This window comes from Podarcis bocagei (genome assembly GCF_964188305.1).
Source record: "Podarcis bocagei genome assembly, chromosome: 1".
In the NCBI taxonomy this organism is placed as follows: Eukaryota; Metazoa; Chordata; class Lepidosauria; order Squamata; family Lacertidae; genus Podarcis; species Podarcis bocagei.
The window spans coordinates 132274509-132291980 of NC_138125.1; the positions used below are offsets into that span (position 1 = coordinate 132274509).

Below are 17472 nucleotides of genomic sequence, written 5' to 3' on the forward strand. Positions count from 1 at the left end.
CTCACCAGCCTCAGCCCCTGGGAGCCCCTCCCCGTCGAGACTGGCGGGAGCCTTGGGCCCTTCTGCCACCATCCTCCTCGTGGCTCCCGAACAGAGTGTCTCTGCCTGGGGCTTCCCCTCTGCCTGTCGCCGCCGCTCCCGCTAGGCCGTACTGCAGCTGTGCCGCCGAAGGACCCGGATGAGATGGGCAGCCTGGCATGGCCTACGAATTGCTGAGGAGCCTTGAGAGGAGAGTGAGGGCAACCATAGAGAAAGCAGTTCAGAGAGAGAAGAGGAGGCGGCGGAGGCGGAGGCATGGGCAGGTGTTCCAAGGGCTACAAGGGAAGGACTGCAAGCGCTTCTCCCATAGATTTGTATTGGTAGACTAGCATAGATGGTCTGATCTGCGGCTTTACTTTGGGCGCTATTTCCCCCCTCCTCCCGCCCCACCTGATGGAATTGAGGGCTGCAGATGGAGCACGAGAGAAAAGATACAGAACTGCAGCAGCACCTTCGTAGCTTGGACTTTGTTTTGCGCGGAAAGTGGTTGCTGCTTGTAGTTATTTAATTGCAGTGTTTCATTGGCTGGTGTCTTGAGCAGCAAACTCTGGAAACGAAGGGCTAAAAACCGGCGCTGCTCTCCAAAATTATCTGGTCCCTTTTAACTTCGTATTTCAGCTGGTTGACTAAAATCCCTTATTTTCGAGGCTGCCGGTCCCTTATTTTCAAATCTGTAAGTTGACAGCTATGCTCCGAAGCTCCGAAACGTTGCTTGAAGCCTTGCTACTGAATCTCCACCACTGCTTCCATAAAATCGCATGGTGCTAGTATAGGGACCTTAGTTGCTTGTGACCTCAGAGTCTTTTCCGGGATATTCCATTCCATTCCCTGTCCCATCCCCTGCATGCTGTTATTGTATTGCTGGTTTGGCCTCCCCATCCCTTAGGATTCTTTTATTATTATTATTATTTCTACAAGTCTCAGGGGTCTGCCAAGACAGCCAGAACCTCCCTCTTGTTCCCATTTTGGCAGTATATGGAATGGCACTTGGATAACTGAGTTTGCTGTTGGTATATGACAGGTGTCAGGACCTTTTTGCTCTCCAGATGTTACTGAACTACAACTCCCACCACCCCTGGTGATTGGCCATGCTTGTTGGGGCTGATGGGAGTTGGAGTCCGGCAATGTCTGGAGAGCCAAAGACTCCCCATGTTGGCTACCATAGCCATCTCGGCTGTAAGTTAGGAGCCTCCTCAAGGTTTGACCTCCATATCCTGCCTCAATGCAGATTAAAACGGCAGATTTATCGTTATTTGTGCTGACAGAACAATTGAGAGATAATCTGCGTGGCGGCAATATCAGGAACACACGTGATACGCACACCTTTAACAGTTTCGGTATGACATGGGGGAAAAAAGTGTGCCCTCTATATTTAGGAGTGGCTATTTGTGAAGAAAATGACACAATGGTGATTATCAGTGACAGAGATCGCAATGAAAGCGAAACTAAGGTAAAAATAAAGTCGGAAATATTGATGATCGATGGCAGAACGCAAAAGCATTCGTTTGTGGTTTATGTTAGAAGCAGAGCAATGGTAAAGAACTGAAATCTACAACGGTTAAAAAAGCAAATATTGAGCCATTTCCCAGTGAGTTGACCTTCAACATAGGTGAGCAGCATGAAACAATTGCCAGCCATATCTGTCAACCACAGGGACAGCCCTACCATAAGGACTCAAGTAGATTTTGAGAGGTGGGGATTGAAAGAGAGACAGGAAAGTGTGCACTAAAAGCAATAAGATGTCACTTTAAACCATCACAGCTTCCTCCAAAGAATTCTGGGAGCTGGAATTAGTTAAGGGAGCTGAGAGTTCTCAGGAGATCCCTATTTCCCTCTCAGAGCTACAATTTCCAGAGTTCCTTGTGAGCAGGGATAGATCATCATTGTTTCCTAACAACTCTCAGGACCCAACTAGGTAAAGGTAAAGGGACCCCTGACCATTAGGTCCAGTCGTGACCGACTCTGGGGTTGCGGCGCTCATCTCACTTTATTGGCCGAGAGAGCCGGCGTACAGCTTCCGAGTCATGTGGCCAGCATGACTAAGCCACTTCTGGCGAACCAGAGCAGCACACGGAAACTCTGTTTACCTTCCCACTGGAGCGGTACCTATTTATCTACTTGCACTTTGATGTGCTTTCGAATTGCTAGGTTGGCAGGAGCTGGGACTGAGCAACGGGAGCTCACTAAGTCGCAGAGATTTGAACCGCTGACCTTCTGATTGGCAAGTCCTCGGCTCTGTGGTTTAACCCACAGCGCCAGCCACGTCCCTCAGGAGACAACTACAGTTGCCATAATTCTTTGTGGGAACCCATGCTGTTTAAAGTGGCAACATAGTGCTTTAAATATATGGTGTGAATGTGGCCCTAGCTAACAAGGAGCTGCTCTGAGATGCAATGGAGTTTCCTTCAACAGTGCTGAAGATTTGACTGCCATTCTGGTTAGCTGCTTCTGTAAGCAGAATGTAGGGGGGTGGGGCATCTTCTCCTTCACTTCAGGCAGCAAAACATCTTGGGTGGTCTGATAATAATAATAATAATAATAATAATAATAATAATAATAATAATAATTATTATTATTATTATTATTTTTATTATTTATACCCCACCCATCTGGCTGGATTCCACCAGCTACTCTGGGTGGCTTACAGCACATAAAAAATTGTAAAACATTAGACATTTTATCCTATGCCTGTTTTCTTGTCCTCATTTGCTCTAACAATTATTGGTTAAAAAAATCCTAACTGCTATTTTATCTATATGCTTTTTTAATCCTGGTCTGAGACCGTAATAAAGTTCATTCATTCAACATTAGACATTAAAAATTTCCTGATACAGCGTTGCCTTCAGATGTCTTCTAAAAGTCTGAGAGTTGTTTATTTCCCTGACATCTGATGGGAGGGCGTTCCACAGGGCGAGCGCCACTACTAGCACCGAGGGCCTTCTGGCGTTTCCCTTGCTGTGAGAAGCCAAGTTACAGGGAACCAGGCAGAGGGCCTTCTCGGTAGTGGCACCCAACCTGTGGAACACCCTCCCACCAGATGTCAAAGAGAAAAATAACTACCAAACTTTTAGAAGACATCTGAAGGCAGCCCTGCCAGATGGGTGGGGTATAAATTATTATTATTATTATTAATAATAATAATTTAAGCTCAATAAAAAGCTTAAATAAATTAAACAGTTTGCATTTCATTGCACATATGTTTAATGTTTTCTTAGTCTTCTTAAGTATATTGTGTACTTATGAAAGCAGCTGCTAACACTCTGAGTGCTGAAATATTCATTGCCGAGGATCGAAATGAATTGTGAACTGACTGCAAATAGAACTGGAATTAGTTCCTGCTTCTACATGCTGTACTTGAACCGGAACTAGTTAATCTTTAGAATGGACTGTCCAAGCTCAAGAGACAACCAGGGGTCAGGCCAAGGCATTTGCTGCCTGAAACAGGACAGTATGGCAGCTTTCTCCCACTTCATGTGGAGAGGCTGACCAGACTGGCAGCTGAATCTTACTTCAACACTGTTGGCAATGGGACAGCCTCATTTACCACATGTGAGGGCAGCTTGCCCTCCAGCACTTTGCTGCGGCTGCCTGCCCACCCCCCGTCTCATCTACTGCCTATTGCAGTTGCCCCATCCTGTCTAATGGTAGGGCCAGCCCTGGAAAAGATCTCCAACTGAAAGCTCTTGCCAGCCACAGTATACGCAACACTGGGCCACATGGATGCATGATCTGACTTAAGTAGGTTCGTGTGTGGATCTACGAGCAACTTTTCAATTTAAATTAAGAAAAGCCATTTTTCTACAAGATGAGAAAGTCTCGCACGTGAGATTCAGGTTACGTTCATCATTCTCACCAGTGAACCAAACAGCTTGCAGGGATGTCAATAAATTGAAAGCCATCTTTGAAGAACGTCAGAAAGAACAGAACTGGAGCAGCAGCAGAAATGCCACATGTTTGATGTTTTTGAGTCAACAGTCAGCTAATTAATATGCAAATGAAACACAGTGAAGTAAGCAGGGAGGAAAGATGCTGGTGGAAATCTGATTACCATAATTACTCAGGCCATCAAGCAGACTTCCTGCCCGACATTATTTTTAGTCACAAACCAAGATGACCCCGTGACAATCAGCTTCAAACTGAAACAGGGCTACTTTCAAGCAAAAGGTAGGTTTTTACATATCAGAGAGAGCCTGGGGGGTATTCAGAAGAACTTTCCATTCTACATCCTGCTATGGAATCATGACCACCATTTGCTCTGCTGGTATCTCAAGGTGAGCCATCTTTGCAGCTGTTGAAATCTTCTCTGTCCTTTTCTGTCACCAGGTGTGTGATTTGAAGAAGAGGCAGAGAGCAGGTACCTATTGCTCCAGCTTTGCAGGTAAGCAAAAAACCCATTACTGAAACTGGCGGCCAGGCAAGTGGTGTGTTGGCAGGGAGGAACAGCAGCTACTACCCTTAAGAAAGGCATAGGCAAACTCGGCCCTCCAGATGTTTTTGGGACTACAACTCCCATCATCCCTAGCTAACAAAACCAGTGGTCAGGGATGATGGGAATTGTAGTCCTAAAACACCTAGAGGGCTGCCTTAAGAGGAGGAAGGACCAGCTTTCCCCTCCCAAAGTTTTGTGACTGTTTAAGTTTGACCACCAGTGAGGGAAGGGACGCGGGTGGCACTGTGGGTTAAACCACAGAGCCTAGGACTGGCCGATCAGAAGGTGGGCGGTTCGAATCCCCGTGATGGGGTGAGCTCCCATTGCTCGGTTCCTGCTCCTGCCAACCTAGCAGATCGAAAGTATGTCAAAAGTGCAAGTAGATAAATAGGTACCGCTCCTGCGGGAAGGTAAATGGCGTTTCCATGCGCTGCTCTGGTTCGCCAGAAGTGGCTTAGTCATGCTGGCCACATGACCCGGAAGCTATACGCCGGCTCCCTCGGCCAATAAAGCGAGATGAGCGCCGCAACCCCAGAGTCGGCCACGACTGGACCTAATGGTCAGGGGTCCCTTTACCTTTACCTGAGGGGAAATTCCCCCAGTCTCCTGGCTTTGAAGAAGAGCAGGTAAAACTTTCCTAGTGCCCAAGTTTAGACAGCCTAGAGAGGCAAGGAATGGATAATCTGCCTTTTGAGTTGGGTTGGGGAAGAGATGCAATGCATTTCATACTTAAAGGTAAACCTGCATAATCTGAACCCAAACAATGTGTGAATCGGAAGCCATCCATCCTTTGAAATTCGCACTTCTGTGGCTTTTACGGTGCAGTTCTGCAGCCAAGTAATGTGTACAAAAAGGTGTATACTAGAGTCAGGTGGAAATGCATATAGTACTGGAAATGGCATATTCATATATTGAGTGTAAGCTAATGAGTGATCACACATACTGTAGGTACACATACATGTGCAGGCATGTGCTGAGAAATGTGGATGTTATGTATGTATGTAATCTTAGTATTATTTTTTATAACAACTTTCATGTTTTGAAGCAACTTTAGAGGTCTATCCTAGTGGTGAAGTAGATACCTATAGAAGTCTCAAACGGGATATCACAGACCCTGTGCATGCCATAGACATGCTATGCAATTCGTGAAGTAAAGGTAAAGGGACCCCTGACCCTTAAGTCCAGTTGTGGATGACTCTGGGGTTGTGGCGCTCATCTCGCTTTATTGGCCAAGGGAGCCGGCGTGCAGCTTCCAGGTCATGTGGTCAGCATGACTAAGCCACTTCTGGCGAACCAGAGCAGCACACGGAAACACCATTTACCTTCCCACCGGAGTGGTACATATTTATCTACTTGCACTTGGACGTGCTTTCGAACTTCTAGGTTGGCAGGAGCAGGGACCGAGCAATGGGAGCTCATCCCGTCGTGGGGATTCGAACCGCCGATCAGCAAGCCCTAGGCTCTGTGGTTTAGACCACAGCGCCACCTGCGTCCCTTCAATTCATGAAGTAACGCTGAGCAAATTGAAAATTCCAGCCTAAATGGTTCACCTTCTGGTTCTCAAATTGCTCTCATGAACTAAGTAGCATCAGCAGGAAGGCTGTCGATACCACATTCCCCTAAGGCTGTGCTGTTAGGCATTTCAGTTCAAAATGTTGTTGGGGTCTTGATGCCTAAGTTTCTCATGGAGTCCGCTGGCACTACAGTTATGCACAGAAATTACAAGAGTATGGGAAACTATAAAGACAATGTGGCTACAGCAACAGGGATGTGGGCAGCGTTTGCCTCCAATTAAATTATTAGTTAAAACAACACCATGACTTTATTTTATTTTCTCACTTGTTATATTTTAATTTTCCTGAGGGATTGCTGGACTTCTGGCAGACTTCCATGGCTGTGATAGGATTTCATCCCTTCCTCTCCTACCTCCTGTAGCCCCACCCTTCAAAATCTTCTCTGGGCGGTGGGGGAGATTCTCTGGAGAAGATTTGGGGAGAGTGGGTGGGGAACGAAGAAGAGGAAGTCCTCTCACGCGAGCAGAAGTCCATTCATGTGACATTGGCTGCTGCCCAATACTATTATATATAAAAATGGAAAACAGCAGAAAGAACGGGAGGAAATGAACTCACATTGATGCTGCAGGGGACAATCTCTCCTTTCTTGCTGTACATTTTAATATTGAATACAAGTTTCATATTGACTAATTTTTCTGGGTGATGAACATTTGCTTTGCTCACTGCTCTTTGAGGTTAACTGCACACGTATTTCCACTGCTTCCTGTCTTGAAACAACCAAAACATTGCTTACCTTTTCAGGTATATCCTCCCTCCCTCCCTCCCTCCCTCTTTCTTTCTCTCACACACTGCGTGGGTTCCGTTCACACCGAAATCCTCTATCGTGAACAAAGGATCATTCTAAATATCAATCTGTTTTCTTTCCAGCTTGTCTTCGACTAAGAAAGCATCGAACGTCTACATGAATCCAACATCTGGCTGTGTGATGATTTTGTTTTTTATCGCCATTGTCTTTCCCAGCTTAGCTGCTGGCTTCAGCAAAGGTGAGTTAATAATAATATAGGACGAGGCTGAGAAATCCCTCCTATATAAAATTATCCAGAAGAGACGTGGAAAAGACATTAGAAAGTAGGGTTGTTGTTGTTGTTACTACAGTACTTGTTACTACTGCATTGGGAAATTTTTAACGTCTAATGTTTTACCATTTTTTATGGCTGTAAGCCGCCCAGAGTCCCTGGGGAAACCAGATGGGCAGGGTATTATTATTAATGATGATGATGATGATAATAATAATAATAATAATAATAATAATAATAATAATAATAATAATTTTATGAATACCACCATGACCACCATGTATATATGTATATATGGGCTTCCTACAGGCAGAGCCATAGTTATGGGAGGGTTGGGGAGGCTAGCCAGGTGTTTTGCGGCAGCTAGACTGGTGACTGGGGGCGGCCGCCGAGACCATATAACACCGGTCTTGAAAGACCTACATTGGCTCCCAGTATGTTTCCGAGCACAATTCAAAGTGTTGGTGCTGACCTTTAAAGCCCTAAACGGCCTCGGTCCAGTATACCTGAAGGAGCGTCTCCACCCCCATCGTTCTGCCCGGACACTGAGGTCCAGTGCCGAGGGTCTTCTGGCGGTTCCCTCATTGCGAGAAGCAAAGCTACAGGGAACCAGGCAGAGGGCCTTCTCGGTAGTGGCGCCCGCCCTGTGGAACGCCCTTCCAGCAGATGTCAAAGCGATAAACAACTACCTGACATTCAGAAGACATCTTAAGGCAGCCCTGTTCAGGGAAGTTTTTAACGTGTGATATTTTACTGTATTTTTGGTTTCTATGGAAGCCGCCCAGAGTGGCTGGGGAGGCCCAGCCAGATGGGCGGGGTATAAATAATAAATTATTATTATTATTATTATTATTATTATTAGTAGTAGTAGTAGTAGTAGTAGTAGTAGTATTATTATTATTATTTTGCCCCAGGTGAAGCCTCCAGAGGTGTACCATTGAGGCTGCCCAGCAAATGCTCATGGGTGGGTGTGTCAAACTGGGTCTTTGACTAGTTTTGCCCCTGCCTACAACCATCTGATTGGTCACCATGAGAGTAAGATGCTAGAAGGACCATTGGTCTGATATAGCAAGGCTCTTTTTATGTTTTTATTGTACTTTTATATCATATTAGTCCTTGTTGTTGCTGTTTAGTCGTTTAGTCGTGTCTGACTCTTCGTGACCCCATGGACCAGAGCACGCCAGGCACTTCTGTCTTCCACTGCCTCCCGCAGTTTGGTCAAAATATTAATCCTTACCTTGAGGCATTTGCAATCTAGAACAGTGTTTCCCAACCTTGGGCCTCCAGCTGTTTTCGAACTACAATTCCCATCATCTCTGACCACTGGTCTTGCTAGCTGAGGATTATGGGAGTTGTAGTCCAAAAACAGCTGGAGGCCCAAGGTTGGGAAATGCGGATCTAGAAAACAGATACAGGATGGAATTCTTATTCTTATTCTTATTCATTACCTTCCTTAAGGTCACTTGGAGATTGACACCTGTTCATCTGCTAAATTTGAAGGGGGAGGGGGGAGGAGAATGCAGGCCATTACAGGGATTTGATAATGTTATGATTTCTGTTTCATTTTTAAAAACATAGCCTTAGACTTGGAAAAAACCTCTCATTTACTTGCACTTTTAGTGATGGGATTTTGATGTTGTTTCCGTGCATTCTTGTTTTCACAAACATTTAACTGAGAGCTGCTTGAGGAGGAACGCTAGTTTTGAAAAGCTGCATGCAAAATTAATTAAGTAAATAAGTGAGAGACCAGCGGGGACTGCATTTCTCTGTTGCTATAATTCTCGAGACGTTCCTGGGCGACTGCTAAAGAAGTAGATGTCTAAAATAAAATTAAAATAAACTTTTGTGCAAAGTTCATTTATTTATTTTCCCAATAATAACTCACCCTTAAATCCAAAGTTTCCTAGGGTAATGTGCACCTAAACTCATTCTTTTTCTTTTTCCTTTAAAAATCCAAATATTGAAAAACCTCCAAATACTAAAACGTAACATATAGAATTGCATGATTGTTCTTACTAATTTTAATATTGTGGGAACTGCAAATATTTTAAAAACCCTCTAACATTCCAGATATTTTTTTAAAAACCTCCAAATATTAAAATCTCACATACCGAATTACATAATTGTCTTAACTGATTTTAATATTGTGGGACCTTATGGTGAAGGGCAGGTAAGAAATGTTGTTGTTGTTGTTGTTGTTGTTGTTGTTGTTGTTGTTGTTGTTGTTGTTGTTGTTGTTGTTGTTGTTGTTACTGTTGCCTAATAACTAACACTACTACTATTAATACCGTAAAAACTACTAAGTATAATACAACAGCAAGCCAGAAGCAGAAGAGACCAGCTCTCCTACCCAAGTTAAGTTAATAATGAAGCTAAATAGCAAGGGAGGAAAACTGTATTTCCAAAGGGAGGAAATTCTACACCTGTGGTGCCAAAACAGAGAAGACCATGCTCTCAGGTGCTGCATTACAAACTATAGTCATTGATGGAACTATGACTAGGTCTTCTCCTGCAGAACTTAAGGCACGTGTCAGCTGAATTCTACTCACATGTTGAATATATGCCTGGTTTTATTTGAAGAACTTCAAGTAAAATTTTTCAAGATATGGCTTGACGGAACCCTATGGATGCTAAGAAAATCTGGGCCTAGTCAGTGCCTGGAATTGTGACTGCCTGGGAACGGCATGCATGCTGTCTTGAGTTCCCTCAAGATATAAATGTCGTAAATTAAATTGTTGTTGTTGTTGTTTAGTCGTTTAGTCGTGTCCGACTCTTCGTGACCCCATGGACCAGAGCACGCCAGGCACTTCTGTCTTCCACTGCCTCCCGCAGTTTGGTCAGACTCACTTTAGTAGCTTCAAGAACACTGTCCAACCATCTTGGCCTCTGTCATCCCCTTCTCCTTGTGCCCTCCATCTTTCCCAACATCAGGGTCTTTTCCAGGGAGTCTTCTCTTCTCATGAGGTGGCCAAAGTATTGGAGCCTCAGCTTCAGGATCTGTCCTTCCAGTGAGCACTCAGGGCTGATTTCCTTAAGAACGGATAGGTTTGATCTTCTTGCAGTCCATGGGACTCTCAAGAGTCTCCTCCAGCACCATAATTCAAAAGCCGTAAATTAAATATCTGATATTAAATAAGTATCTGAGATACCTGCCACTCCCTTTTTATGGATACAGCATATTTCTCTTGAACATGTTTATTTATCATGGCGCTCTGTTTGATATTTCATTACAGTCATAGAAGTAACTCAACCGTCGTTCCTGGTGGTAAAAAGGCCAGAGGCTGCCCACTTTGCGTGTGAATACAGGAATGCTGGAGATGCAGAGGGACTCGTGATAACTTTACTTAAACACCTTGGCAATGAGTCTCTCAGGATGTGTGCTTCATGGCTTACTGCTGGGTATGAGCCGTTCATCGTGAAGGATGGCATCAAGTGCCAAGTCCACCCTGGTCACAATGGTGTAAACATTACACTTTGGGGTCTGCAGCCGACTGATGCTGGCCTGTATATCTGCAAGATGGAACGGATTTTCCCGCCACCCTACATCCAAGTCATGGGAAGGGGAACCCAGCTCTATGTAGTTGGTGAGTTCAGAAAGCTCACGATTTGATGTCAGGGTGCCTTCAAGTGTTTTTCAGAATGAATGTGTGTCCTTGAGGTCTATCAGTTCAATACTGTAACTCTCAAATCAGCCTTCTCACACTATGTACATGTTTGTGCAGAAGTCCGTCACACTGAGATTTGCTTCCTAGTAAGTGAGTTGGTGCTGTGGGTTAAACCACAGAGCCTAGGACTTGCTGATCAGAAGGTCGGCGGTTCGAATCCCTGCGATGGGATGAGCTCCCGTTACTCGGTCCCTGCTCCTGCCAACCTAGCAGTTCGAAAGCACGTCAAAGTGCAAGTACCGCTCTGGCGGAAAGGTTAACAGCTTTTCCATGCGCTGCTCTGGTTCGCCAGAAGCAGCTTAGTCATGCTGGCTGGAAGCTGTACGCCGGCTCCCTCGGCCAATAAAGCGAGATGAGCGCCGCAACCCCAGAGTCGTTCACGACTGGATCTAATGGTCAGGGGTCCCTTTACCTTAAGTGAGTTATGAATTCTTCATAGCATATTGTCCTCCATATCTGTTGTCAGTAGGGATGGGGAGAAATCAGATTCAGTTTGCATTTAACCTATGTAATCCATATTTTCCAAAACAAGACGAGAACTGAAGCACAGCCATCCTTTGAAACTCAAACTTCTCTGAATTTTGCAGTGAGCTTTCTGGCCTGTGCCTTGGTTTCTGAATGTTTTGGAAGTCGAACGGACTTCTGGAAGGGATTCCGTTTGACTTCCAAGGTACAACTGTACTTGGAAAACAGTGTGTGTGTGTGTGTGTGTGTGTGTGTGTGTGTGTGTGTGTTAACATTTGCTCTATCTTCCTGAAGATGATAATTTGAAAAATTAAATGTATTTCAGACACAGATCCATGCCCAGACCCGCAACTCTATCTTTGGATCATAACAGCAGTAGCTTCTGGATTGCTTGTATACAGCATTTTAATCACAACCTGCGTTATGAGAAAGGCTGTAAGTACATGAGCTATAACACAGTACATGGGCTTTTAGGAATAAATCCAAGGGAATTTGTAATATCATGACCATCATATTTTTGGCAGTTTGGTTCCCTTGCATTCTGGTCAACAGACAGGCCTGAAAAGTCAACCTGGAGAATGTAGCCATGCATTCACATCAATTGGTGTGTGCGGGTGCTAGAAATTGTGTCCAGTGTCTTGAGTTGCTATCCCAAGAAGGACTTGAATGCAATGTCTGGTCTGTATTGCTATGTAGCTGAGCAGAATCTAGAACAGGCAGGGCCAAACTTGGCCCTCCAGATGTTTTGGGACCACAACTCCCATCATCCCTAGCTAACAGGACCAGTGGTCAGGGATGATGAGAATTGTAGTCCCAAAACAGCTGGAGGGCCAAGTTTGGCCATGCCTGATCTAGAATTATTAGACCAAAGTCCTCACCAACATATTCTAATTTGGTCCACCAACATGCTTTGTTTTTTGTTTTAAGCAAGAATACATGTGCAAGAGGATGCGGGTGGCGCTGTGGGTTAAACCACAGAGCCTAGGACTTGCCTATCAGAAGGTCAGTGGTTCGAATCCCCGCGGCAGGGTGAGCTCCCGTTGCTCGGTCCCTGCTCCTGCCAACCTAGCAGTTCAAAAGCACGTCAAAGTGCAAGTAGATAAATAGGTACCGCTCCGGCGGGAAGGTAAACGGCGTTTCCGTGCGCTGCTCTGGTTCACCAGAAATGGCTTAGTCATGCTGTCCACATGACCTGGAAGCTGTACGCCGGTTTCCTCGGCCAATAAAGCGAGATGAGCACCGCAACCCCAGAGTCGGCCACGACTGGACCTAATGGTCAGGTGTTCCTTTACCTTTACTTTTACATGTGCAAGAACTCTTGACACAAGAGGCATAACTGATCCATATTAAGTCACCCAAGCCCAGAATTATTATTATTTTTTGCAAGAATTACAGCACCCAGCATGCAATCCTGAAACAGGGCAGGGGCCTTATGTGTGGACCAGAAACCGTGTCCTACTCAGCACTGTTGAATTATTACTCTTGCCATGAAAGGTGAAGGAACACCGAGAGACCAAAAAGTCTGTAGTACGTCCGTAGAAGATGAAACGAAATTCCTTGCAGGGTTATTTAGTTCTTCAAGATCAACTGCTGTTCTGGGCTTGAGGTCAAAAATGATGTTCATCAATGAGAAATGAACGGCAGCAGTTTCTTTCTGATTCAGAACTAGCAACCACTGCCCTTGCCTTCCTCACCACAATACCAGAACACTGTAATAATCTCAATACAATGAGTAGAGTCAGCATGCGCTGAACAGGGTGGTTTAACTCTTCACAGAGGTGTGTTGCCTATCAGAATTAAGAGTATATTCATGTTCCTTAGAGTCTTCCAAGCTCTCCCCATCCCGTGTTTTTGCCTTCTAAAGTCCTACCTGAGTCGAATCTGCATGCCACATCTTTGCTGGATATTGTGGATGTTGTTTTTTGATTGGACTTTAATCTGGAGATTATGTTTGTCTGGAATTATTTTTTTATTATAGAGTTCTTAGCCACTTTCAATCCTTCTCCAGCTCCAGCCTATTTGAAAACCCCACCTATTAACTTTGGAGAATATTCTGCAACCCCCCACTCTGCCCGAATTTCACCCCTGGAAAAGAGTTTAGAGAATGTGGAGAGGCCATTTCCCCTCAGCCATAGTGCAGAAATACAGAGAAGAATGCTGTTGGTAGTGTAAAATTGTGAAACGCATAAAGGAATATGTTGGGTCCAGGCATCAGCATTGTGTATAGTAGACTGGGAACACTTTTTCTAAATTTCTCAGGCAGAGGTTACAAAAACAGCAAACAGGCCATCAGTTCAAATACCTTCAGACTTGATCTTTGTTGTCTTCCTGGATTCGAGATTATGGAAGAATGAAAAAGCTTACAGATTGTGAAATATTCTGTCAAAAGCAATTATCAGAGACCTCATTTGTTAAGATCAACAGAAATTAGAGAGGTCGAGAATATACACCTGGAGGTAGGTTATATCAATCTCAAGATGTGGGAGCATATATGGTAGGATGGAACACAGTTTTCTTGCAGTGCCAGATTATTTTTCTTATTTTACAGATACGGAAAAGCAGCTATTTTACTCCTGGGGTCTATGAGAAAATTGTACCAATGTAACCGGGAAAAAGAAAGGAAAACTGCCACGGAAAAGGACGAAATGGTGTTGATTTCTACTAAGTAACGACAGTGAAAATAAATGTCTAATAAACAGGAATGCAATTTGTTACTTCCAGATTGGATCACAACAAAGAGAGATGCAACACATCAACAAAAGAATACTAAATTGACACTGCAAAGGCTGTTTGGTTCTTGAGTTCCTTAGGATGTAGCCACATCACTCCACAGCATGAACTCCCAAGTACTCATCTTTTTTGCAAAATCTCCCTACAAATTCTTCAATAACAAAAATAGCATTATGCTTAGGGTCGGGTTATATACAGTCCGCAGAATCAGCTGCTACATCTTTTCCTAGACTGTACCACTTCAGGCTGAAAGTAGGGGTGTTGTTTACATGTTTGAATGCTTCCCCTCAGACAAACTGAACAATATAACACAACACGATGGCCACTAACAATGGCACTAAACACTATTTATAGACTAATACAAACGATCAGAAATTACAACCAAAGTCTCTAAATCTTCTCCACCAGTCGTGGTAGAATAATTCAAAAGTTTGATATATACATAATCAGTCACCAAATATCGCCGAAACAGAGTTTCCGGATAACCAATCTGTTTCGTTCAATGCTTCATCAGCCAATCTTGATCAATTCTTCATCAGCCAGACTTGTAAAAATTAATACGAGAAGTTGTGTTATATTGTTCAGCTTGTCTATATTGCAACACAGGGGTTTGTTTACGGATCCCCTCAAACAAAAGCATGTAGCCTTGCTTACCTTTCTCATGTGCTACCCGGTTGTGGCTGTGTTTTTTGATGTTGTTGTTTCGTTTTTACTTTCTCTAACTTGCACTGTTTAACAAAACCAAACCCTGATTCCTTCTAGAAGGAATCCTGGCCAATGAGGCAGAGAGACAATGCCTATCTTCACCCAGCCAATTATATATGGCTATACGATGATGTCTGAAAGTCACATCAGAATAAGTTCAGGGAAAACTGCCAGTATGCCAAAGAGTCTTCCTGTTTATAACATGTAGTTTATCAGACGTGACATCATGAATCCACATTGGACCCATCCTCCTTGCTCCAAAACTGGCAAGTCTTCTGCTTCTCTATAGAGTCATCCCCAAATGGGAGGGCGTTTAGGGGAAGCAAGTGTTTTAATTACTTGCTTTATGTCAACCCTAGTTCCGCACTCCAGTACTGGAGTCAGGAAGTATATACAATGGTACCTTGGTTCTTAAACTTAATCCGTTCTGGAAGTCCATTCCAAAACCACAGGCGCCCTTTCCCATAGAAAGTAATGCAAAATGGATTAATCCGTTCCAGATGTTTAAAAACAACCCCCTAAAACAGCAATTTAACATGAATTTTACTCTCTAACGAGACCAGTGATCCATAAAATGAAAGCAATAAACAATGTAGTGCAGTCACACAATCAATCAATCAATCAATCAATAGCTGAATAGGGTTCCACACAGTCACAAAAAAAGAGCCGCAGATACAAAAATGCAAAATAAATAGCAAAAACAGACAGCGTAACACTCAAAATGGAAGTGTGGCACTCAAAACGGATGTGTACCACTCAAAACAGAGTACGTTCGGCTTCCAAAAAAGGTTCGCAAACCGGAACACTTACTTCTGGGTTTGCAGTGTTTGGATTCCAAGCTGTGTTAGTACCAAGGCATTTGAGAACCAAGGTACCACTGTATCTTTTATTTCATATCCCAAAGAACCTCTCACTTTCATTCTGCTCACCAACAATCTCATTGTCTCCTTCCGACCAAGTATCTACCACCCACTCCAGTCTTTCTTTTTATTCTTTTTTTTTTAAAAAAATAGTTTTCTAAATTTTAACAATTTACAATCAACATAAGAGAATTCTGAAGAATCTCCTGGATTCCCCTCCTCCCCTTTGTGGGTCCTTACATTAACCTTTTCCTCCTGCATCTTGTCAATTAATCCCAATCTTTTAAATCTCCATTATACCCAATATTCAGCATTAAACTACAAGTGTTATGCCAATCCTACTAATAATTTTAAAATGGTTTTTAAGGTAAATTATATATTTCCCCCATTCCTTATCAAAATTTTGGTCTTCCTGGTTTCTGATTCTTCCGGTCATTTTTGCTGATTTGGCATAGTCCATCAACTTAATCTGCCATTCTTCTCTGGGACTTCTTTCCATTTCTGGGCTAATAACATCCGAGCAGCAGCAGTCACATACATAAATAGTCTTTTCTGATCTGCTGGAATTTCGGCACCTAGAATTCTTAAGAGAAAATCTTTGGGGTTTTTTGTAAAAAAAAAAGAAAATGTTATTTTATTTTAACCCCCCCCTCCAGTTCCTGTCTTTCATGCTGCACCCCTTGTCATGCCCTTAGCTCCCTTTGTTATTCTCTTTTTTTAAATAATGCTTTGTAAATAAAAGAATAATTATCAAATGAATATCATCTGGTCTCTTCTGCGTATGTATTCTAACTAGTGATTTTGATTATTTAAATGGCATTGTGGAGGTGTAACTAATTAACACTTGAATAGGGATGGGGGAGAGGAAATTTGATTCTGTTCACATTTAAAGGCAGACTCACATAATAATAATAATAATAATAATAATAATAATAATAATAACAACAACAACAACAACAACAACAACAACAACAACAACAATAATAATAATTTATTTATACCCCGCCCATCTGGCTGAGTTTCCCCAGCCACTCTGGGCGGCTCCCAATCAAGTGTTAAAAACAGTACAGCATTAAATATTAAAAACTTCCTTAATCAGGGCTGCCTTCAGATGTCTTTTAAAGATAGGATAGCTGCTTATTTCCTTCACATCTGAAGGGAGGGTGTTCCACAGGGCAGGTGCCACTACCAAGAAGGCCCTCTGCCTGGTTCGCTGTAACCTCACTTCTCGCAATGAGGGAACTGCCAGAAGGCCCTCAGCGCTGGATCTCAGTGTCTGGGCTGAACATGGGGGAATACACACATTCCGAAATAATGTCTGAACCCAAGAAAGAAAGATGCATCATAATAGGGAAAATTGCATACAGACATATATCTTAAGAGAAATTAGCACAAAAATGCTGGCGAATTTTCGTGAGGACTTGTTTTATTTATATTTTTTAAAAAGTGGAAGTTGATTGCCAGGGACTGGGCAGAGGAGGAACGGTGGAGATTGCCTCCCCAGCTGACCCTTCCAGAGAAGAAGAAGACAATTCAGAATTACAACAGGGACTTGAGGGAGATCATAGCTCAGAGGAAGATGAGGGGGAAAGTTGGGAAATAATGGGAACAGAGGAGGAGGAAGAGGAGGCAGAGCTGGAGCAGCTGGCTGACACGTTGTCACTAGAAAGCATTGCAGAACCACCACCTCCCAGAACCCGGCGATCCTTAAAAGTAGGAGAGCAAAGAGCTCAGAGACAAATGGCTGTACAGTGGTACCTCGGGTTATATATGCTTCAGGTTACATACGCTTCAGGTTACAGACTCCGCTAACCCAGAAATATTACCTCGGGTTAAGAACTTTGCTTCAGGATGAGAACAGAAATTGTGCTCTGGTGGCGCGGTGGCAGCAGGAGGCCCCATTAGCTAAAGTGGTGCTTCTGGTTAAGAACAGTTTCAGGTTAAGAATGGACCTCTGGAAAGAATTAAGTACTTAACCCGAGGTACCAC

The 17472-nt window shown here is 43.6% G+C and overlaps 1 protein-coding gene across 2 annotated transcripts in view; it reads left to right on the forward strand.

Annotated features, from left to right (window-relative positions):
- Positions 1-4238: 4238 nt before the first annotated feature.
- CTLA4 (cytotoxic T-lymphocyte associated protein 4) overlaps positions 4239-17472 on the forward strand; it is a 262925-nt gene continuing 249691 nt past the window's right edge. The window contains exons 1-5 of one of the 2 annotated variants that reach the window (XR_014004884.1): positions 4239-4310; positions 6910-7025; positions 10292-10642; positions 11514-11623; positions 13737-15022. Coding sequence is in view for 1 of the 2 variants with exons in the window: in XM_081183760.1 (XP_081039886.1) it covers positions 4279-4310; positions 6910-7025; positions 10292-10642; positions 11514-11623; positions 13737-13793 (666 nt within the window). In the remaining variant the exon portion in view is untranslated. Of the gene's footprint in view, positions 4311-6909; positions 7026-10291; positions 10643-11513; positions 11624-13736; positions 15070-17472 lie in introns of those variants that run through there. The other variant, XM_081183760.1, reaches the window with a different exon arrangement.